Below are 23,946 nucleotides of genomic sequence, written 5' to 3'. Positions count from 1 at the left end.
TGATTCATTCAAGTCTAGAGCCCACTTGTCCTTTTTGTTACTTGCAGGTATAATTCCACCCTCAAGACCCACTTTCCAAATGCAGTAAATTCTCATTTCCATTAATAAAGTCAAAATGGCATTTTTGTGCATTAACATCTCATTTCTTCTCATGCCAAAATCTCTTTTAGCTGTTTCAAGGAGGTGTTGAGATACTCCTTATGTTCACTCAAAATGGTTTTGTATTCTTGTTCAGTTTGTTCCTTGAACGTTTTGTGATCTTGTTGTTTCAAATGAGTCTTTTTCAATTCTGTTTGAGCAATGTCAATCACTTCCCCTTGAGAATTTTATAGTTTGTTCTAACCTGTCAACCTTTTACACTATTTATGAACTATTTCTGTCAAGTCCTCAACTGATGTTGAATGGCCTTTTGCAAACTATCTATTTGCAAACTATCGATTTCGTCTTCATTTTCTCAGTTTAATTTACAGTTCAAGAACCTCATTGTTCTTGTCATGACAAAGTCCTAACAGTTTGTTAGTTCTGCTTTTTAATTCTGCATTGAACCAATTATTCTGATTCATCAGCAATTACATTTTCTGTTAAAGGCATTTTCCTCAGTACTTTATAGGGACTTCTGTTACTTTAAGTTCATCGAGTTTTAACTGAAGATCAGTATGTAGAATAGTATGTATTCTACATACTACATAAGATGCAGTATTCCAACTGCTGCATCTTATGTAGTATGTAGAATATTATGTGGGATATTATTAAACTAGAAAGAGTGCAGAAGAGATTTACTAGGATGCTACCGAGACTTGATGGTTTGAGTTATAAGGAGAGGCTGGATAGACTGGCACTTTTTTCTCTGGAGCGTAGGGGGCTTAGGGATGATCTTATAGAGGTCTATAAAATAATGAGGGGCATAGATCAGCTAGATAGTCAATATCGTTTCCCGAAGGTAGGGGAGCTTAAAACTAGAGGGCATCGATTAAGGTGAGAGGCAAGAGATACAAAAGGGTCCAGAGGGGCAATTTTTTTCACAGAGGTTGATGAGTGTCTGGAACAAGCTTTCAGAGGTAGTAGTAGAGGCGGGTACAATTTTGTCTTTTAAAAAGCGTTTAGACACAGTTACATGTGTAAGGTGGGTATAGAGGGATATGGGCCAAATGCGGGCAATTGGGACTAGCTTAGGGGTTTTAAAAAAAAGACGGCATGGACAGATCTATGACTCTCTAGTATTATTGACACATTTCTAAATCAATGTCTCTCGCCATTGACTCAAATATTATTTTGCAATTGCAGCCCTTGTTGACAATTTGTAATTTCCAATTTTGCAAATGCTTCAGTGGCTTTCTTATTGTCTATGATTAACTTTGACACATCAGTAATATTACTTGGATCAATTCTTTGCTCAACTGCAACATTCTTCATCAATAAGTTTTTATTCACAGGAACAACTTTAGAATTGTGACACTCCATACCACCTATCATCTTCTTCATTTTCTCAGTTTAATTTACAGTTCCAGATCCTCATTGTTCTTTTCATGACAAAGTTCTAACAGTTTGTTAGCTCTGCTTTTTAATTCTGCATTCAACCAATTATTCTGATTCACCAGCAATTATATTTCCCGTTAAAGGCATTTTCCACAATACTTTATAGGGACTTCTGTTACTTTACGTTCATCAAGTTTTAACTGAAGATCAACCTTTGCAGAGTTTGTTTCTACAAGTTTATCATTTTGACAGTTCCAGTCCTCAGTCAAGTGTTTCACTTACTATGATTAATTCTCAATTGCTTTGGCCAATTCTCTTTCTTCATTAGGAAACTCCTCTTTCATACGAGAAAATTAATTTTCTACATTAATCAGGTTTACCCAGTGTCTCATTTTTGGCCATAGTAGCTTTCAAAATTTTGAAGATCAACATAGTCAATCATCTGCTGCAATACCGTCGTCACCACATGACAAATATCAAAGTTAATTAATTTAGGTCATTAGTATATTATTACAAGATGCCATCCTCAATAGAACATGGAAATTGTCTTTGGGAATAGGTGATAAACACTGTCTATTTGAGATTGGTGAGCAAGACAAGCCCTGCAACACGAACCCGCCTCTAATTGGACTGTTTGTGAGGTTCAGAAGTCTTAGCAATTTCCAACATCATTTTGGATCACAACCTGAACAGTATATCTCACAGCAACTTCAGTTCTTATATCCAGTATCTCAGAACTTCCCATGTGCATAAATCCCAACTTATAACAATAAATCCCAAATCAACTTCCGCATCCCGTAACTTGCTTTCCACATTTAAAAATCTCCCGATGAATTATTATTAATCAGCCTCCAATAACACATTTCCTTGTTTCAAATCCCAGGTGAGCCCCCATTTTTGTTACGCTCCCAGCTGCTGTTACTACTGGAGAGACAAATCCCAGAATGAAACCCTGGCTCGATAGACTGTAAACTTTATCATTTGTTTAGAGACGTGGATGAACAGAGTCACAGGCCTGCCAATTAATTTTAAACAAAAGAATAAAACATTTATTAAACAGAAAAAGATTCACTACAATATAGTACTCCTTCTTCAACCACAGATATACACAGATTTTTAAGGATAACACAAGTTAGAAAATATATCTTACAATATCTCCCTCTCGGTAAGTACGTAGCCCATGTAAACCAACAGACTGTGATCAGACGCATTACACTCTGAATCTAAGTGGCAGATGCCACCCAATATTAATTCTACTTATTTCTCATCAAATCCCCCTAGATGTTTATCTTACTGGAACTCTGGCTTCCACGAGAGTGTTTCCAAATTCCATTCTTAGAAAAACATGCCTCAGAATCTTCTCCCAAACAATGCTTTCTGTCAGATTCCTTCACCAAGGATCCACTTCCAGGATTTCAATCTCTTCTTTCAGTATTCCTCTGTCTTGGACTGTCACATGCATTCAAGCTTCCACACAATCTCTCAGGTAATCAGTCATGCCAACAGAACACCACAGCTTCACAGGCTGTAGTAAGGTGTCACCAAACTTTTGATTCACCTCCGATGTCTGGTTTTCCACTTTAAATCTTCTTACTACAGCTGTTTCCTTAACTAAGAGCACTTTCTCTGCCTTTTACTTGAGTTCTCCTGAATAGCACCTTGTTCAACTTCTTGATCTTTGTTCCTTTGACTTAACTGTCTCCCTGGGACATTTTTGTTTGTCCAGATTCCCTACTTCCTGGACTTTCTCATGTTCTTTCTAGGCTTTTTTCAGCTCCCTGGTCCTGTCCAGTTGCTTCTGGGTTCAGCTTAAAATTAAACTCAAAAGTTTTTTTAACCCAAGGTGGCCCCTGGTTGCTAAGTGACAGCCCAGTCTTTCTTTAAACCTGTTTACATTCACATGGCAAACCCTTTAATTGCATAGTTTGAAATGAAACCAAAAGCCACAGATGTAGGCACCTTTGTCTGAACTGAACAAGCTGAGGTTTTAACCTTTCTTATACCCAAACACAAAATTAAACTTAAAGCCATGCCTTACTTCTAATACTCAAAAATACAAATATATAATCATTCAAACTACCTCTATTCCTGACTTGGTTGAAGCAGCAACAATTAACAATGAAATACAGAGAAGGATAGCATGGGGCGTCGGAGGGGTACCTTCTTGATGTATTTATCCAATAGTCTTCTCATGTAAAGTGGGAGCTGAGTAAAGTCACACTGATATGGCAGGATAACTAATGCAATGCACAATCTTCTTAGTTTGTCCTAAGATGGGTGGAAATACAACAAAATCTTCTCAATTTTTGAGCATGAAGCTCTGCTTATGTGTTTTTACCAGTTTTTTAGTTAAATATAAATACAAATATTATTGCTTTCAATATCTGAATCAGAAGTACATTTACATTGTAGTCACGTCTGCTGGTTTCAAAGTTTCTGTTATGTGTCAGTTCTCCCAGGTTCCAATCCTTTTTGTGTTATTGTGTAGTCCGCTTTCTGAAATGCCAATGTAGCCATATTTGACTTACTAAATAACCCATTGACCTCCCTATAGACAGGTATTTTGACTAACCAACACCCCCTTTCCTGGAGCATGCCAGATAACAAACTTTTGTATACCATAAATGTTCTATTAAATGGTGGATAAAAATAATTCAACATAAATTGGTTTGTTATTCATTCATTGCAGCATCATTTCAAAGCTTAAATTGTTTGCTTAGCTCGTACTAATGCCTAATTTTGTATCCAAGTTTAGGTCTGGGATTGCATGCACACACTTGCTTTTAAAGTTTATTTATTAGTGTCACAAATAGGCTTACATTAACACTGCAATGAAGTTACTGTGAAAATCCCCTAGTCGCCACACTCTGGCATCTGTTTGGGTACACTGAGGGAGAATTTAGCATGGCCATGCACTTAACCAGCACGTCTTTCAGACAGTGGGTGGGAACCAGAGCACCCGGAGGAAACCCACGCAGACACTGGGGTTACGTGCAGACTCCACACAGGCAGTGACCCAAGCCGGGAATCGAACTCAGAGTCCCTGGCATTGTGAGAAAGCAATGCCAACCACTGTGAGAAAGGCACATTGATAGTCAAAGTGGTTTTTGTTGTGGTGAAATGTCCTAATGGTTAAAGCGATTTCTATAGAAGTAGCTTTCAGATTCTATCTGCTGTTTTGAAAGGTGAAAACATTACAGTTATGAAATAACACATACAAGTATCACCTCACTTCCATTTTGGCAGTATGTTGGGTACAGAATGTAATTGGGGCATAACATTAAGCAAATCACTGAAACATCCTTACTCCTGTACAAATAATACCGGCAACAGTAAAGCTTATTAGTAAAGCCTAATTTATGTTAATCATATAATATAGAGTAATTCAAATTCCCTTGTAATTAAAAATCCAATTGAACCAATGCCTTTGGGTATTTAACAAAAATCTAAATAATCCTGATCTTGACTTAAAGAATAATTTACTTTAGCCATTAAATATAGGCACTATTATATTTTTTTCAGTGGGTTCCGTTATATTTAGAATGTGCTTTTACCAGTTCTCTGCTAACTCTGATGCAGAACGCTGACATTTCACCTGTATTGTGTTTTACAAGTGTGCTGCCTTCTTGCAGTGAAATGCAGGAGGCAAGAAATGTATTTTCGAGGCTTTTTTCAACCTTGAACATTTGTTATCAATTGTTTCTTAGTACCCAGAAGGAATCAAAGACTATGAATACCAGCCTAACTTTGCCATAAGAGGTCTCCATTATGATGTGCGGAAGGTAACATATAAAATTCAATTTTAACAGGGGGCAGCTTTCATTAACAAGTGTATAGCAAATCTTTATTTTGTGCTAAAAATTAAATGATGCAATCTTGCAAACCAAATGACAATGTAATTTGCATGTCACACCATCGTGCATAGATTGATGCACAGTATCTCCTATAATGAGATACAATATACATTATACAAATCTATGTATTTTTATATACCATTATATGTATTATACATCTGCAATGCAGAGATGGCCAGTCCAAAACCGCCTTTTGATATTCTTTTGGTTTCAACTATTTGCTTAAAGTCTGGACTAGGACTGGGATGAGGAGAAATTTCTTCACCCAGAGAGTGGTAAGCCTTTGGAATTCACTACCACAGAAAGCAGTTGAGGCCAAAACATTGTATGTTCTCAAGAGGAAGATATAGCTCTTGGAGTGAAATGGTCCGATGGCGGAGGAGTCCAGAACTAGGGGTCATAGTTTGAGGATAAGGGGTAAATCATAGAATCATAGAAGAATCATAGAAACCCTACAGTGCAGAAGAAGGCCATTCGGCCCATCGAGTCTGCACCGACCACAATCCCACCCAGGCCCTACCCCCACTTATTTACCCACTAATACCTCTAACCTACGCATCTCAGGACTCTAAGGGGCAATTTTTAACCTGGCCAATCAACCTAACCCACACATCTTTGGACTGTGGGAGGAAACCGGAGCACCCGGAGGAAACCCACGCAGACACGAGGAGAATGTGCAAACTCCACACAGACAGTGACCCGAGCTAAATCTTTTAGAACTGAGGTGAGAAGAAATTTCTTCACTTTGACAGTGGTGAATGTGTGGAATTCACTACCACAGAAAGTAGTTGAAGCCAAAAATTGTGTGATTTCAAGAAGAAATTAGATATCGCTCTTGGAGCTAAAGGGATTAAGGGATATGGGGGTAAGGCAGGATCGGTATTGAATTTGAAGATCAGCCATGATCATAATGAATGGCGGAGCAGGGGCTTGAAGGGCCAAATGGCCTACTCCTGCTCTTATTTTTTATGTATCCATGGATGTTAGCTCTTATTCCATTACCCTGGTACCCCTCAATCTGGTCTTATTTTCCCCTCTATTATTTCCTGATTAATTCTTTCTTTCATTCCTGCTTTTCCCTTCACCCATTCCCTCTTATTCTATTTCTCTTGCCTTTTTAATTTCCTCTGTCCCCGTCTTTCATTTGCATTCTGTGTCTCATTTTCTTATTTCCTTTGTCTCACTGTTACATCTGGACTTTCATTTCCTATTCCTTTCCCTCCATTTCTACTTGTTTTTCTTTTTGAGTTTCTGATTCTACTCCATTCTTTATTTGAATTTAAAATGTGTACCGAACTAACTAGGTCTATGAAACCTTTGGGCGGGGGTGGAGGGGGATTCCATGTGACCTTATTAAGCAAAATATGGGTTTTCTGTTCTCCTGCCTTTTTCTCTCCCCCTCTCTTCAGCCAGTATCTGTGCAATGTAAAACAAGTCTCATAATCTTTTGTGCTACATGACGCTTGGCTATTAGAAAATCTATGCAATGCCTGTTTAATTCATATGGTTGTTAATAATGTCTGCGCCATCTGCCTTGTTTTTTGATAGGGATTTATAGATTGAGGGTTTGTGATCATGACAACAGAAGCACCATCTGGCCTAGTTTTTCTCTTTGTCTGGTATGTAGTTAGCTATGGCTAAGCAGTGAGACATATTTCAGCCACAGAAGAGCCACATATAGTCTCAAGACATGATCAACTGCATGAAAAGGAACAATAACTTGCCCAGGTTTGTGGTGAGATGGTGGCATAGTCATAATGCTGCTGGATTAATAATCTAGAGGCCCAGGCTAAAGCTCTGGGTTCAAATTCTACCACGACAGCTGGTGGAATTTAACCCAATAAATGAAGATGGAATGTAAAATGTCTGGTCTCAGCAATGGTGATCATGAAACCATCATTGACTTTAGTAAAAACCCACCTAGTTCACTAATGTCTTTAAGGAAGGAAATTTGCCATCCTAAATTGGTCTGGCCCACATGTGAATCCTGTGATTCCTGGTCCACACGATGTGGTTGACTCTGAATTGTCTTCTGAAATGGTCTAGCAAGCGACATTTTTACAAGGGCAATTGGTGATGAGCATCAAATGCTGGCATTGCCAGATCCAATGAAAGAAAACAAAAGTCACAGTTAGGTGTTTACAATTTTGCATCCACACTAGATATATTCTTGGGTTCAGCATGCCTGGTTGTTCCCAAAAGTGACTATCTCATCTGTTATGATTTGTAAGAGTACCTTCTTGCCCATTATCTAGTTACATGGTAGTATTGTCCAGGGGCCAACAGTAAGATCCCATGTGGTGTGGACTGGATCTTGGAATCTGCAGCCTCAATGCATTTCTAGGACCTTCCAGAAGACCGATTGATCATCATTCTGATGCGATGAGATGAACTGTAGACAAACAATCTGGTTCAATTTGTAGGAAATACATAGCTTAAATAGGCACACATTGTCATAAGGAGTTTTACATTTTCTATTGCTTCTCATAAATGTCCAAAAGGTTTACATGAATTGGCCCTTGAAATGAACCTAGTTTGACTTTGCAAATCCGTTATTCACTGAACTGTTGGCACAGTTTTAAATCTGACCACTGCATATGACATTTTCTAAAATGACTTAAACAAACATAGCTGACCTTTAACTATTACTGACCTCTAACCATTACCCAGCTCTTTCTATGAAGAATTGACTTGTCAATCCATCAATCAAAACTGCAACCTTCAAAAAGAATCTCTTTGCCCCCACCCCCAGTTTAGGTCAATGGTGGGAAGCCATTCTAACATACCCAAGGTGAATGTTGTGAAAATACACCAATGAATCCCCACTGTCTCAAACTGACCATGTGTGAGAAACACAATTCCATTAATCACATGATCTGTCCACATTAATGGATCTAATGAATATTCCAGGTGGATTGAGAATTAATCCTTTGTGGGTTGGATTAACTTGCTAGCAAAAACTTGAGGGAAAATTAATCTGATGTCCTTTCAAAGCCAAATTTTCAAAAATCCCAAAACGAAACAATAGGTTTTTACTGGAGTGATGTTACCCAAAGATCTACTGCAGGAATAAATATTATTTTCTTTGACAGGGATTTCTAATGAAGATTGATGCTTTCCATTATGTCCAGTTAGGAACAGTGTACAGGTATGATATTCTGTATAGCTTAATATTGTTAAATATGGTGAAGTTGAACTGAAAAAATTTTATACAAGAAGAAAAGTTAAATAGACTTTTACAGCCTTCATTTACAAAGATTGTGCAAGCATGCAAGAAAGCTATTACATTTTGGGGGAACTCGTACATTTTGAAATATTTGTGTTAAGTTTGCAACTGTGAAAACAAAACAGACCTCATAGTAACAAACTTTATTTATTAGTCACAAGTAGGCTTACATTAACACTGCAATGAAGTTACTGTGAAAATCCTCTGGTCACCACACTCCAGCGCCTGTTCGGGTACACTGAAGGAGAATTTAGCATGGCCAATGCACCTAACCAGCACATCTTTGGACTGTGGGAGGAAACCGGAGCACCCGGAGGAAACCCACACAGGCACAGGGAGAACGTGCAGACTCCACACAGACAGTGTCCCAAGCCAGGAATCGAACCCAAGTCCCTGGCGCTGTGAGGCAGCAGTGCTAACCACTGTGTCACCCTGCTGCCCTTATATCAAACAGATTGTGCTTGCCTACCATTTTTCTGTTGATTAGATGAGCAACCCACATGTATTTGAATTGCTAAAACTCATTCTGAATTGCAGCCATTGATGTAGATTTTTTGGCACATTTTTAAAAAAAACTGATTTTTGGCATCATTAGCAAGATTATCCTTTATTATCCTAATTTGCCTTTGAAAAGCCGATGGTGAGCCTTTTGTCTGATGCTCTCCATTGTTAACAAGAATATTATTTTTGTTTTTTACTGCCATTTTTTGGCCTGCCTTTTATCTTAAATTTTCCTCTTCAAATAGAAAGCATATTTTGTCAAGGAAATAAAGGTAATTACTGTCATCAATACTTTCAGAGGGCTCAGCCCAGTACCAGATGAAGAAGTGTTTCAATTGTATGAAGGCACTCAACATGTTCCTCTACATCGAATGAGTGATTTCTATGGCAAGGTAATTTTCTTTTCACTTTTCTCTCTTTTTCATTCCTATCTACTTATCTGATCTTTGTTACATCCCTGTTCAGAGATGGAAACAAATAGCCTCAGACAGGCTAAGCTACTGGTGAGGAGAGAAGAAATGAGAGAGTTCATCATTTAGCGACCAAGTTGAGAAGTAATGATCCATGCTACATATCCTGCCAATAACGTTATATGAGGGTTTGCATTGACAATTTTTAAACAAAGTTGTGCCTCTGCAAGTTTAGAGTGTAGTTCAACACCGAAGTGTCTGTCAGTGCTACTTCCTGTTACCTTGACAGGTTTAACAAAGAACAAAGAAAGAACAAAGAAAATTACAGCACAGGAACAGGCCCTTCGGCCCTCCACGCCTGCACCGACCATGCTGCCTGACTTAACTAAAACCCCCTACGCTTCTGGGGACCATATAAATTTAATTTGATAAATTTGTTTTTAAAGTTTCCTATTATAGTTAAGGGCATTTCTGTGAGGGGTTGTTTATCGGTTGGATGACCTCCTCCTAGTTGTAAATTTAAAGTAGGCAGCCCCTTCCCCTTGCCTCAGGACAATTGATGAGGGACCCAGGGAGAGAGGGGACAATTGATGAGGGAGCGCACGTGGGGGGGGGGTGACAGTTGATGAGGGAGCGTGTAGGGTGGGTGACAGTTGATGAGGGAGCGTGCCGGGGGACTGTTGATGAGGGAGCGCGTGGGGGGTGACAGTTGATGAGGGAAAGTTCAGGGGAGAGGGGACGGTTGATGAGGGAGCGTGGGGGAGAAGGGACAGTTGGGACAAATATTTAAAAGTTCCTTGAGAGCTGGACAGTTCCAATGATTTTGTGTGTAAAAGTGAAAGTGCATGATCATGTTCACTTATTTAACTCTTCCAAAGGGTGCCTTACCACTCCAAAGGGTTATCCACACTAACACATCAAGTTCAGATCTCTCCTTATTTGTTCTAATCTGCACAATCCGAATTCCACACTCCTGTCCTTCCAAAGTCTCACTTCAGCAGAGGCAGCTGGTGATGTAAATGGCCAGGTGCCTCTGTAAACTGTGCATGTGCAAATCCTGGCCTGATTCCAGTCCTCCAGTCCTGCCACCACCAAGGTTAGAAATGCCAGGTTCAGGGGTGAGTCTCGGAAATTTTGGCTATTTCCGGGATTTTCACTATGATGGCGAGGCTCTCCATCGTGCCGAAAAATCCGAGCTGAAATTTTTGTTTGTACAACCTTGTCATGTTGCCATTTTTAGCTATAAGATATTGTATATGGGAAATATAAGGGGTACTGGATGTCAGTAATAACTTTTCTTAGACACGTGCTTCGCTATGTTGGCAAGGGTGCATACTCCTCTACCTTTTTAATGAAAGGTTTCTTCCCTCCATTTGATTCAGGTTCTCTCAAGTCATGCACTAACTCTGGCTCAGGTAATTGCAGAGGAGACAGGGGAAATGGTACTCCAATCATTTCATTTCCATATCATTTTGACAAGATAAAAGAGGCGAATAAGACTAGTCAATGATCACTTACATGATCACAGAAGGACGTGGAGGCTTTGGAGAGAGTACAGAGGAGGTTTACCAGGATGTTGCCTGGTATGGAGGGGCTTAGTTATGAGGAGAGATTGGGTAAACTGGGGTTGTTCTCCCTGGAAAGACGGAGGCTGAGGGGAGACTTAATAGAGGTGTATAAAATTATGAAAGGCATAGATAGGGTGAACGGTGGGAAGCTTTTCCCCAGGTCGGTGGTGACGTTCACGAGGGGTCATAGGTTCAAGGTGAAGGGGGGGAGGTTTAACACAGATATCAGAAGGACATATTTTACACAGAGGGTGGTGGGGGCCTGGAATGCGCTGCCAGGCAAGGTGGTGGAGGCGGACACACTGGGAACATTTAAGACTTATCTAGACAGCCATATGAACGGAGTGGGAATGGAGGGATACAAAAGAATGGTCTAGTTTGGACCAGGGAGCGGCGCGGGCTTGGAGGGCCAAAGGGCCTGTTCCTGTGCTGTATTGTTCTTTGTTCTTTGCATTTTTCTTTTGCTCAGCAGGTACATGTTTAAATTTTATTCAGTCCCTTTGTGTTCAACCTGACTGAGATGGAACTTGGGGAAAGAGGATGAGATAGCATGCTACTCCCATTCCATTCCATACTTAGGTCTCCAAATCAAGGGAGTAGCAATGGGTACTCACATGGGTCCTAGCTGCGCTTGTCTTTTGATGGGGTGTATGGAACATTCCTTGTTCCAAACCTACCCAGGTCCCCTCCTACAGCTCCTTTATCGGTACATCAATGACTATTTTGGTGCTGCTTCATGCTCTTGTCCAGACCTCAAAAAATTTATCAACTTCGCTTCCAGTTTCCACCCCTCCATTGCCTTCACCTGGTCCATCTCAGTCACTTCCCTTCCCTTCCTTGACTTTTCTGTCTCATTTCCGGCAATAGACTATCTACCAATATCCATTACAAGCCCACTGATACCCACAGCTATCTGGACTACAGCTCTTCACACCCCACATCCTGTAAGGACTCCATCCCTTTCTCTCAGCTACTTCGCCTCCATCGCATTTGTTCCGATGATGCCACTTTCCAAAGTGGTGCTTCTAATATGTGCTCCTTTTTCATCAACCGTGGATTCCCATCTACAGTTGTCGACAGGGCTCTCAACAGTGTGCAGTCCATCTCCCGCGCCACGGCCCTCACCCCATCCCATCCCTCCCAGAACAAGGATAGAGTCCCCCTTGTTCTCACATTTCACCCCGCCAGTCTCTGCATGCAAAACATAATCCTCCGCCATTTTCACCAGCTCCAGTGTGATGCCACCACCAAACATCCCGCAGAGACCGCTCCCTCCGGGATAACCTAGTCCACTCCTCCACTATACCCAATACGTCTCCCGTCACTCATGGCACCTTGCCATGCAATCGCAAAAGGTGTAAAACCTGTCCCTTTACCTCTTCTATGCTTACTATCCAAGGTCCAAAATATTCATTCCTGGTTAAACAGTGTTCCACTTGCACCTCTTTCAATTTGGTCTATTGCATTCGCTGCTCCCAGTGTGGTCTCCTCTATATCGGAGAGACCAAGCGTAGACTGGGTGATCGCTTTGCTGAGCACCTTCGGCCTGTGCGCAATCAGGACTCTGACCTTCTGGTTGCTGGCCATTTTAACACACGATCCTGCTCCCATGCTCATATGCCTGTCCTTGGCCTGCTGCAATGTTCCAGTAAAGCTCAACACAAACTGGAGTGACAGCATCTCATCTTCCGGCTCGGCACTTTACAGCCTTCCGGTCTCAACATCGAATTCAACAACATCAGATGATTTGCTCTACCCCACCTCGGACCCCTTAATTTTCATTTTATTAAATTTTATTACTGTTCTCTACCTTTTATTTATTGTCTTTTTTCGTTTTTCTTCCCCCCCTCTCACTCTTTCCTCTCACTTTATCCCCCATTTCCTTATCTTTTCACCCCCTTTGCTTCCCCTTCCCCCCCCCTTTTTCTAATTTTACCTTTCTCCCACCCAGTCCCCCCTCCCCCCACATCTCCATCCGTCACAGCTTACCCTCTGATTTTAGCTTCTCTGCTGTTTGGCCATTCATACCTTTTATTCTCACCGTGGACAGCCATTAGCAGTCTTTTCCCCTTGTTTCTGTGGCTATGACTCATTTTTCATTCCCTCACCCTGCGGTATAAATATCTCCCACTTTCTATGCTTTTCAGCTTTGACAAGAGGGTCATCTGGACTCGAAACGTCAGTTCTTTTCTCTCCTTACAGATGCTGCCAGACCTGCTGAGATTTTTCAGCATTTTCTCTTTTGGTTCCACTCCGCACTTATCTGAACAGGAGACTTATAGTTAAACCTATATTTTGTCTGCAGTCTGTGAAATTTTCTGGCAGCTAGCATGGACATGAAACCAGAATGCTCAGTCACAAATAGCAGTTACAATCAACATTCGACACCTTGAGTTGTGTCAGGCTCTTACAGCTTTGTGTAAATCTAGGCTTATTTGTTATCTTGTATTTTACAAAATGTATTTTTTAAAAATTCACAAATTTGTGCACGAGTGATTACCAATGTGTTTACACGTCAAGTTAAATATAGGTCATTGTGTTCCTACAGCATTGCAAGGTCACACATTGATATCATGTACTGGCATAAAAAGTAAATTAGTAAAGATGTGTATTGCTGTAGAACGCTGGCTGAGACTGAAACACTGATGTGTAGCTTGCTGGCTGTGCAACCGGCTTTTCTCGGCAGATAATCCAGCACTCTACAAAAGAAAGTGCAGGCGCGGCCCATGCCGTCATGCTGGCAAGGCAGGAAACACCAGGAGTCCTAAGATCGAGGTGCTGCTTTTAGAAAAGGGCCCCAATCTCTGATAAACAAGGAATTCACCGCCTCCCCGCTATGTACACCGAGACCCCCAATTCGCCCAATGGGAAAATCCTCAATCGACACAGAGAATTCCCCTTCTCACACTGATAAGGGAAACCCCCAGTAGAGTTCCCCAGAGGGGCCCTCCCAGCACTGGCCCCTTGAAGTGCGTCAGGGTACTACCTAGACATGTTCCTCTCCTCCTTGGGGCTATGAGTCCTAGACACTTTCATCTGAGCTCATTTACCTTTACCACCTCACTGGCCGAGGTTCTCCCTGGTGAAAATCATGTATGGTCCCCCAACGGGGACCAGGTGGATTAGAGGCCATTGAAGCCCCCTGGGTGGTCGGGGGCAGGACCTGGCAGTGCCCTCAGGCATCCTGGCAGTGCCCACTGGCCACCCTATCTGTGCTAGGGCAGTGTCAAAGGGTGGAACCTGAAAGGGAGAGGAGTCTTGCGGTGAAGCTATGAAGTTGGGGGGGGAGGGGGGGGGGGGGCGGTGGTGAGGGGCGTGGAGGAGCGCTGCCGGTGGGGAGGGGCGGGTGAGGGAGGGAACTCTGCCGGAGGTGCGATCGGCGGCAGAGTGGGAAGGAGCGAATGCTGGAGGGGGGGAAGATCGGCGGGTGGGAGGAGGGGGGGGGGGGGTGGAATTGGTGGCAGAGATGTCTGTGGGGGAAGTGGATGGGTAAACCTGTTTATTAGTGGGAGGATGTGCAATGTTACAGGTCCTTTTGTGGGCCGGATCAGGTTCACTCCAAAAATACATGCCAGGTTTGATGGGTTCATCTTATACTCTCCTGGGACAACATGTTAAGGAACCATATCAGGTACACTGGGAGATTGGGCCGCCTGCACAATGCAGCCCCTAAAGCTCAGCAGCCGACTTCCTCGGTGAGCTCAGGCTCCAGCCTCCCTCCCCCACCCCAGTCCTCCCGCTGGTGAGGATGACATCCTGGCACTTTTTTTCACACCAAGTGCCATAAAATTGCATGTTCAGAGTCACCCAGAAAATGAGTCTGAAACTCTCCCGTTTACTTGCTCATTCGGTACTTTGAATTTTTTTCATAAAATTCCGCTCTAAATATTCCAGGTCTCTTGACTTTTAGAAAAGATAGGCAAAATGGAACAGGAGGTGGGTAGATCTTATATTAAAGGATGAGATGTTGGCCCAGATAATCAGGATGTATGGGTGGAGCTAAGAATAACAATATGTTTCTAGCTCCTGATGTTTATCACATATTCCCTTTCCCAGGAGTTTTGAAACATTTACAAGTAAAATTGCTCTGAAGCCTCCACATTGGCAGTTAAAATTGCAAATTATTTCCTTAATTTTCAATTCGTGTTTTTGTAAAAATTGCGATGGTGTGTAATCAGATAACAATGAGAAAAGTTGGGGTGTGGAAAGGTACATCTTTAAAATAAGAGGAATGAACATCCACTGGACATGAAGAGATCAAAAGAATTATTCTCTCTCCATGTTCTATGTTAAATAATATATAATTGATCCTGGAATCAAATACAAAGAGCAACACAGAACATTATTCTGAAAATTCACAGGATTACATTTAATCCTGGAGTCTGGAATAACAGGGTGTCACACAAGAGGCTGGATAGACTGGGACTTTTTTCTCTGGAGCGTAGGAGGCTGAGGGGTGATCTTATAGAGGTCTATAAAATAATGAGGGGCACAGAGCAGCTAGATAGTCAATATCTTTTCCCAAAAGTAGGGGAGCCTGAAACTAGAGGGCATAGGTTTAAGGTGAGGGGAGAGATACAAAAGTGTCCAGAGGGGGCAATTTTTTTACACAGAGGGTGGTGAGTGTCTGGAACAAGCTGCCAGAGGTAGTAGTAGAGGTGGGTACAATGTTGCCTTTTAAAAAGCATTTAGGTAGTTACATGGGAAAGATGGGTATAGAGGGATATGGGCCAAATACAGGCAATTGGGAATGGCTTCGGGGTTTAAAAAAAGGGTGGCTTGGACAAAGGGCCTGTTTCCATGCTGTAAATCTCTATGACTCTAAATCTAATGGCAGAAAACACTGGTGGAAATAGTTTTCAGGCCCTGACTGTAAATCAGGAAATGAGAGGAGCAAAACGATAATCATCAGGGACTTCGATCTTCATATTGACTGGGTAAACCAAATTGGCAAACAAAGCTTTGAAGATAGGGTCATGACCATGCATTCAAGAGAGCTTTCCAGAACAATGTGTCAGGGAGCCAATTAGGAAACAGACTATTTTAGATCTAGTCATGAGCAATGACACAAGGTTAATATGTTATCTTGTCATAAGGGCTCCTGTTGAGAAGAGTAACTGGAATATGATAGAATTTTACAACAAGTTAGAAGGCAATGTATTTAAGTTTATCAAGGTTATTAAGTTTAAGCAAAACCAAGGCAGGAGTGTGAGTTGATTGAGGTAGATTGGCAAATTCGATTGAAAGAGAGGAGGTTTCTGCTTGATAAGGCCACTCTTGTAAAGACACTGACCAAAATGATGGGCAATGAGTTTGGAAGAGAAACAGGGACGTATAAGTAGCACTCTTGTACATCCATCAGTGGGAGATGGTGGCATAGTGGTAATGTCACTGAGGTAGTAATTCAGAAGCCCAGGCTTATGATCTGGAGGCATGGGTTCAAATCCTATCTGAGCTGGTGGAATTCAAATTCAATTAATAAATGTGGAATATAAAACTGGTCTTAGTAATGCTGGCCATGAAACTTTACAGTCAGTCATCGGTTGTTGTAAAGACCCTTCTGGCTCACTAATGTCCTTTTTAGGACCCTTCTGGCCCATAGCAATGTGGTTACCTCTTAACTGCCCTTTGACCTGTTCAATTGAAGGGCAATTAGGAATGGGCAACAAATGTTGACTCTGCAGGTGATGCCTACATTCCATGAAAGAATAAATAAAAATGTCTCTGATTATTTGGGCACCTAGCACCGAGTTCTGGTCGATGGATTGAATTAAAATCACCCCCATTTTTTCAATGGCGAACACTCCAATATAAGATATATTCACAGGATATTTGTGAAATGTCTGTTTTGTGCACGTCTCCCGATTTATCTGCATTCTGTGTTTATATAATTTTAGGGTCCTTCCATGAAGCAGTTCATGGATATTTTCTCTCTTCCTGAGATGACGCTTCTTTCGTGTGTGAATGATTATTTCATTACTCACAACATTGAATATGATCCTGTCCATCTCTTCCGAGATGTGAGCGTGAGTATAAAATTTACTCCAGGTTAATCTACACTCTCCGATGTGGGAAGGGAATTGGGATCTGCTGGAAAATTAGTTTGACCTAAGTCGGATGTCCTATACTTCCCGGATGTTTGTCGCTAACACTGGAAAGGATTAGTTTGACTGGGCAGTTTGTTCTTTGCTTCTGAACACAGTTTGAAAAGAATTGTGCTTTTCATTGTTATTAAATAATGTGGTTTTACGCATTAGCCATGTGGAAGATTGAGTGTAAAAAGATTTGGCTTTTTCATTGCAATAACATGAATTGCAATAAAATAAAGACCACAAGATTAATTAGATTTAACATTTCATATCTAAGCCGAGCTTCACTTGCAGGTCAATAATCAGCAATGATCACTGGATAAGAGTATAAATAGAAAATCTTTCGGCCTTGGTTACTGTTTAACATTGAGATGGCAGACCAATGTTATCCTGTTTGCAGCTGTTGTTCTATTTTAATTCCAGTGACTCTTATACAATCCACCTGATTTACAATCCATGTGGTCTATCAGGCGTAGGTTGACATGGTTTAATTGTGGAACCATTTCCTTCACTAAATATTGGCCCCTCTAGTATGTTTGGTAAGATTTGGATAAATGCAGAATTCTACTTTCTGGGAATCAGTGACTAGATTTACTGTGCTGCAGTGCTGTGCATATTATTCTGAAGCAGCTTCCCCATTTCCGTTTGTCTGCAAATCCCTCAGATTTGTGTCAATCTGTCCTCCTGTCATTGTTTGATTCATTTGAAGATGAGGTTGGATAATATGAAACTCCTCTGAGTCTCTTAAATCACATAAAGAGGCTTTTAAAGGCACCGTGGGAGGCCACACACAAATATTCTTTGGAAATAGACAATTTTTTGGGTGGGGTCCAGTTGGAGCACATGGACAGAAACTTAGGCTACTTCACAAAGGGTTTGGGCTTAAATGTAATGTAAGACCTGTGAGGCCCTCTGTCACCAGTGGGGCCTTGCAACCTGCAGCCATTCATCCCAAATTAGGCCCTGGTGATTTTCTTAAACACTAGGCCCTCTAGGCCTCATTGTCATCTCCTACCCTCCCCGTGCCCATATGTGAAACTCATGCCACCCATCCCCCACCCACCCTTATTGCCCCTTATGCCCTGTATTCCAACTCTGTGCCAACTCAAGCTGTTATCTGACACCTTTTTGCTATTACATCCTCCATGCCAACTCACCCAACATCCACCATGGGAAGACCTCAATGCAATGACAATGCTAAAATTAAAGTTCTAAATACCTATTATGAACTTCACTGTATATAAAGAAAACACTCATTCATGAAAGCCCATCCAATACAATTATATACCCTCAAATACTTAACCCCTTGCAAACACAAACATTTGTATTCATAACTCCATTTTAAAGGCAGATAATGCATTAATAACCTATTTGAGTTGTCAATAAAACTGAACTTGCAACCCCCCACCCTCATTGTGTTAATGATAGGATGTGGATGGCAGTCAGGTAGTGATAATGCTATAATGATGACACCAAGGGTTATGGCAACAACCAGCTGTTGTATAAGTATAGAGTAGCACAGATCTGTTTTTTGAACCCCAATATGGGCAGGCAATTGTTTTCAATTTTTAAAGGGCAGGCTATTTAAATAATTTAGCGGCTTTACTATTGTACAGACTGTATCCGCCCTTCACAAGCATTTATAGCTATTCTAAAGAGCGGCACGGTAGCACAGTGGTTAGCACTGCTGCTTCACAGCTCCAGGGACCTGGGTTCGGTTCCCGGCTTGGGTCACTGCCTGTGTGGAGTTTGCACATTCTCCTCGTGTCTGCGTAGGTTTCTTCTGGGTGCTCCGGTTTCCTCCCACAGTCCAAAGATGTGCGGGTCAGGTTGATTGGCCATGCTAAAATTGCCCTGAGTGTCCTGAGATGCGTAGGTTAGAGGGGTTAGTGTGTAAATATGTAGTGATATGGCGGTAGGGCCTGGGTGGGATTGTGGTCGGTGCAGACTCGATGGGCTGAATGGCCTCTTTCTGTGCTGTAGGGTTTCTATGATTCTATGATTTCTATGATTCTAAATATTTGCGAGTCATACAGAAAGGGCCCTTGCTGCAGCAAAAGTGGGTTCTGTTTGAACTCCGCACTGAATTCCAACTGCCCTGTTGAGTTTGCGTTCCCCTTGAGTGTCAATCATGACCCGCTCCGTTCCCTCAGGTGAAAATAGGATCTGTTAGAAAAGGAAACAGGACTTCAGGATCTGGATCCTGCTTGCCTGCCATTCTTCAAAGACTCTTCACCACTCTTCTGAAAATCTAGGCCTTTATCTAATTTTGTTGTTATTTTAGCAGATGTATTAGCATATTTACTTGGAATGGACTCATTCTTCTGTTAACAACACAGAATGAAGACCTAGACATTCACTAATTGCATGCATCATTTCAGTTCAAGTGAAGAACTGCATAGAGGTCATGGCTAGTATTTTAAAGTTTGAGGTGAAGTTTAAAAGAATTGCAGTCCTGATACACTTAGTGAGGATGCGGTGGAGTCTGAAAACGTTAACATCAAGAACTCATCATCTGTTCTTTCTGTTTTTCGCTTGGCAGTTGGCCACATTGGCAGCCTAGCAACTGCTAAAAATCTGCAGGAATTCCATAACCAGGGGATGCTTGGTGGTGTTAACAGAGTAAGAAAGGATTAGCTGGATTGTGGATGTGTGGACTGGTTTAAGTTACTGTTAAGAAAGGGGGAAATTAAGCTAACACACCTGGAGGTGCAATCGTCTTGCAAGAGTGATCGACACCACTTAGAAGCTTATTTTTGAGTATTTATTGTATTTATTATTGTCCCGAGTAGGCTTGCATTAACACTGTAATGAAGTTACTGTAAACCCCCCCCCCCCCCGGTCGCCACACTCTGGCGCCTGTTCGGGTACACTGAGGGAGAATTTAGCAGGAGCAATGCGCCTAACCAGCACGTCTTTCGGACTGTGGGAGGAAACTGGAGCATCCAGAGGAAACCCACACAGACATAGGGGCGAACGTGCAGACTCCGCACAGTCAGTGCCCAAGCCGGGAATCGAACCTGGGTCCCTGGCGCTTTGAGGCAGCATTGCTAACCACTGTACCAGCGTGTCGCCTATGTCTGGGAAACCAGGTTTCCGAAAAGTGAGTACTGGGGACTAAGAATTTAGGATATGTGATATCTATCTTATGGAGATATGCCATGAAGAAACAAAAACTTCCTAAATGTTCAACTCTTTATTGGTTCTTTCTGTCCTTTCAGGATGCTGTAACTAGCGTCCATGTCAAGGGAATGATGTACGAGTGGGTTGAACAGGACCTGGGTAAGTAACCAACATTGAACACTTTGATCTTCTAAAGTGAATTAGATATCTGGGATGGAAGATGCTCAATTACAGGGTTTTTAAAAAGGCAATTCCCATCATTAATTTACCACTGATCTGGAGAATAAATGCTCAGACTTTGTTTCAGCTAACTCATTAAGCCACATTTTCTGCTCTCTGGATCACCAGAGACTGGACATACAACTGAAGATGCATGTCAGGACCCCGCAGAAATCCTGACATGCAGCCCTAGATGAGAATTGGCTGGGAAGCTTCAGCTTCTGATGGGCAATTTCAGTGCTAGCCACTGTGCCGCCGTGCTCTCCTCAAAATGTCCTGCATGATGGACACTCCCATGTGCCCATAATCAAACCCACACACTTCCCACATCTGACTTGAGCTGTGCAGTCCTCTGCTCAGTTTGTGAGCTGGTTCAAATGTTTTCATAGGCTTGCAAGAAGATTTGTTAAATAATGGAGTGGGAGCAGGAATCTCATATGAATCGGATTTTAAATGAGAAAATAAGAGATGGGATTAACTTTCAGTCCTGATATTCACCAGGCATGTTAATTGTCCCAATCTAATGTTGTCAGCAAAATGCGGAAAAATGAGGAGGTGTCAAGGCTTTTAGTTCTTGAAGCAAACTGAGAGCTTGGTATTAGTATTGGAATAGAGTGATGAGCTAATTCTTCCCTCACCAATTGCAGAGAAATACATTCTCCATGGAGATGAGACATATGCCGTCCTAAACCGGCTGATTAATAATGGAAAGAAGCTCTTCCTTATAACCAACAGCCCCTTCAACTTTGTGTAAGTGTTAACTTTTGTCACCAACATGATCATAATCTTTATGGCATGGCATTACTGTCCTAGGTGCAGATGACCTTTCTTCTGTTTTATATGGTTTAGATAATATCACATGGGGAAGTCTGTGAACGAGATATGAAATGACCAGTTAATTAAGAGTTTGCCAGTACCACTGGAAATTGTGAATAATCAGTCTAAATATTTATGGGAACAGGAGGTGGTGCCACAACGATATTGTGGTATGAACTAGCAATCCAGAGACCCAGGGTAATGCTCTGGTGACCTGGGTTCGAATCCCACCATGGCAAATGGTGAAATTTGAACTCAGTAAAAATCTGGAATTAAAAGTATAGTGATGACCATGAATCCATTGTCAATCATAGAATCCCTGCAGTGCAGAAGGAGGCCATTTGGCCCACCGAGTCTGCACTAACTCCCCTTTTATATCTTACCCAGGCCCTATCCCCATAAATCCACATATTTACTCCACTAATCCCCTCGGTTACACATCTTGGGACACTATGGGGTAATTTAGCATGGCCAATCCACCTAACCTGCACATCTTTGGACTGTGGGAGGCAACTGGAGCATCTGGAGGAATCCCACGCAGACACATCTGGTTCACTAATGTCCTTAAGGAAGGAAACCTGCCATCCTGACCCAGTCTGGCCTACACGTGACTTCAGATCCACAATAATGTGTTTTCTTTTCTTCGAAAAAGATGCCCTCAATTCAAGGGCAACAAATGTTGGCCCAGCAAGCAACATCCTCATGAATGAACAAAAAATAAAACTGAGGATGGATTTGTGTCTTTCTTTTATGGACAGGAACATGTGGCTCAACACTGAGAAGAAGGGAGGCTTGCAACCAGAGAGATTTGCAAAGAATCACAGTCACATCAGTTGGTCAAATGTCTTGGCACACAAGATGGCATCCAAAGCTTTGTGTTTAGATTGTATATGCTGTGCTCTGTTCCAGTCTAAATGGTAATAATGAATGTTGCCAGCATCCTTGAGCAGCTTCATTCTAAGTAGCTGGTAAATAGCTTCAACTTTGATAATTCAAAGAGGATTGAACACTTTCTAAATGACTTTTTATTTAATGGCAATGGAATCACTGGCATAAAGTCCTCCTGGTAGAATCTCTTGCTCCTCCTGCTCCGCACTAGGTCACTCAGAGGGTATGAACCACAGGAATGCACTTCATGTTCTTGAATTTGTCTGTTACAAGTAGAGAGGCTGTAACTCCCAATTGGGCCGAGAGTTGCTTTGGGGCTGTCTGGGACCCAAGGAAATGACACCACAATTTGGGTAATTTTCACACCTGACTATTAGCCAGGTCTCCTGGAAACCACAAAAACAAAACTCTGCGGGTACTGGAAATGGGAAATAAAAACAGAAAATGCTGGAAGCACTGTCACTCTGACTGCATCTGCAGAGAGAAAGAGTTAATATTTCAGGTCTTTCATCAGATCTGAGAAAAATTAAAAATGTAATGTGTTTTGAGCAATTGAAAGGATGGAGGATGGGAAAAAGAACAAAAGAGAAGGTCTGTGATGGCGTGGAGGAGGTCAGTTGGTTCTGGGATTTGGAAATGTACAATGGCTCCCCAGGGGTACGAACATACAAATATGTTGCTATTGATCTTAATTAAGTTACCTGGAATGAGCAGGTTGTCTTATAAGGTAAGATTGGACAGACTGAGCCTGGTACTTCTGGAGTTTAGAAGATGAGGGGTGACTTAAGAACATAAGAACATAAGAAATAGGAGCAGGAGTAGGCCATCTAGCCCCTCGAGCCTGCCCCGCCATTCAATAAGATCATGGCTGATCTGACGTGGATCAGTACCACTTACCCGCCTGATCCCCATAACCCTTAATTCCCTTACCGATCAGGAATCCATCCATCCGCGCTTTAAACATATTCAGCGAGGTAGCCTCCACCACCTCAGTGGGCAGAGAATTCCAGAGATTCACCACCCTCTGGGAGAAGAAGTTCCTCCTCAACTCTGTCTTAAACCGACCCCCCTTTATTTTGAGGCTGTGTCCTCTAGTTTTAACTTCCTTACTAAGTGGAAAGAATCTCTCCGCCTCCACCCTATCCAGCCCCCGCATTATCTTATAAGTCTCCATAAGATCCCCCCTCATCCTTCTAAACTCCAACGAGTACAAACCCAATCTCCTCAGCCTCTCCTCATAATCCAAACCCCTCATCTCCGGTATCAACCTGGTGAACCTTCTCTGCACTCCCTCCAATGCCAATATATCCTTCCTCATATAAGGGGACCAATACTGCACACAGTATTCCAGCTGCGGCCTCACCAATGCCCTGTACAGGTGCATCAAGACATCCCTGCTTTTATATTCTATCCCCTTCGCAATATAGGCCAACATCCCATTTGCCTTCTTGATCACCTGTTGTACCTGCAGACTGGGCTTTTGCGTCTCATGCACAAGGATTGATTGAAGTATACAAGATCCTGAACTATCTTGAAAGGTGGACATGGAAAGGATGTTTCCTCGTGCAGAGCTAGGGGGCACTGTTTTAAAATTAGGGGTCTCCTTTTTAGGACAGAGGTGAAGAGAAACTTTTTCTCTCAGAGTGACTTTAGAACTCTCTGCCTCAGAAGATAGTGGAGGCAAGATAATTGAATAGGGGTAGATAGATTCTTGATAGGCAAAGGAACTAAATGTTAGTGGAGGTAGATGGCAGTGTTGAATTTGAAACACAAAAC

The 23,946-nt window shown here is 42.0% G+C and overlaps 1 protein-coding gene across 1 annotated transcript in view; it reads left to right on the top strand.

Annotated features, from left to right (window-relative positions):
* The window catches only part of LOC144491648 (5'-nucleotidase domain-containing protein 2-like), a 65,351-nt gene that overhangs the window by 21,007 nt on the left and 20,398 nt on the right, over window positions 1–23,946 (top strand). The window contains exons 3-8 of the mRNA XM_078209779.1: window positions 5,184–5,258; window positions 8,423–8,478; window positions 9,356–9,449; window positions 16,933–17,061; window positions 20,346–20,406; window positions 21,114–21,216. Of these exons, the coding sequence (XP_078065905.1) occupies window positions 5,184–5,258; window positions 8,423–8,478; window positions 9,356–9,449; window positions 16,933–17,061; window positions 20,346–20,406; window positions 21,114–21,216 (518 nt within the window). The remainder of the gene's footprint in view (window positions 1–5,183; window positions 5,259–8,422; window positions 8,479–9,355; window positions 9,450–16,932; window positions 17,062–20,345; window positions 20,407–21,113; window positions 21,217–23,946) is intronic.

The sequence above is a fragment of the Mustelus asterias genome, chromosome 3, assembly GCF_964213995.1.
Source record: "Mustelus asterias chromosome 3, sMusAst1.hap1.1, whole genome shotgun sequence".
In the NCBI taxonomy this organism is placed as follows: Eukaryota; Metazoa; Chordata; class Chondrichthyes; order Carcharhiniformes; family Triakidae; genus Mustelus; species Mustelus asterias.
The sequence above is the reverse complement of the archived record's forward strand: the minus strand, read 5'-3'. Positions and strand labels throughout refer to the sequence as shown.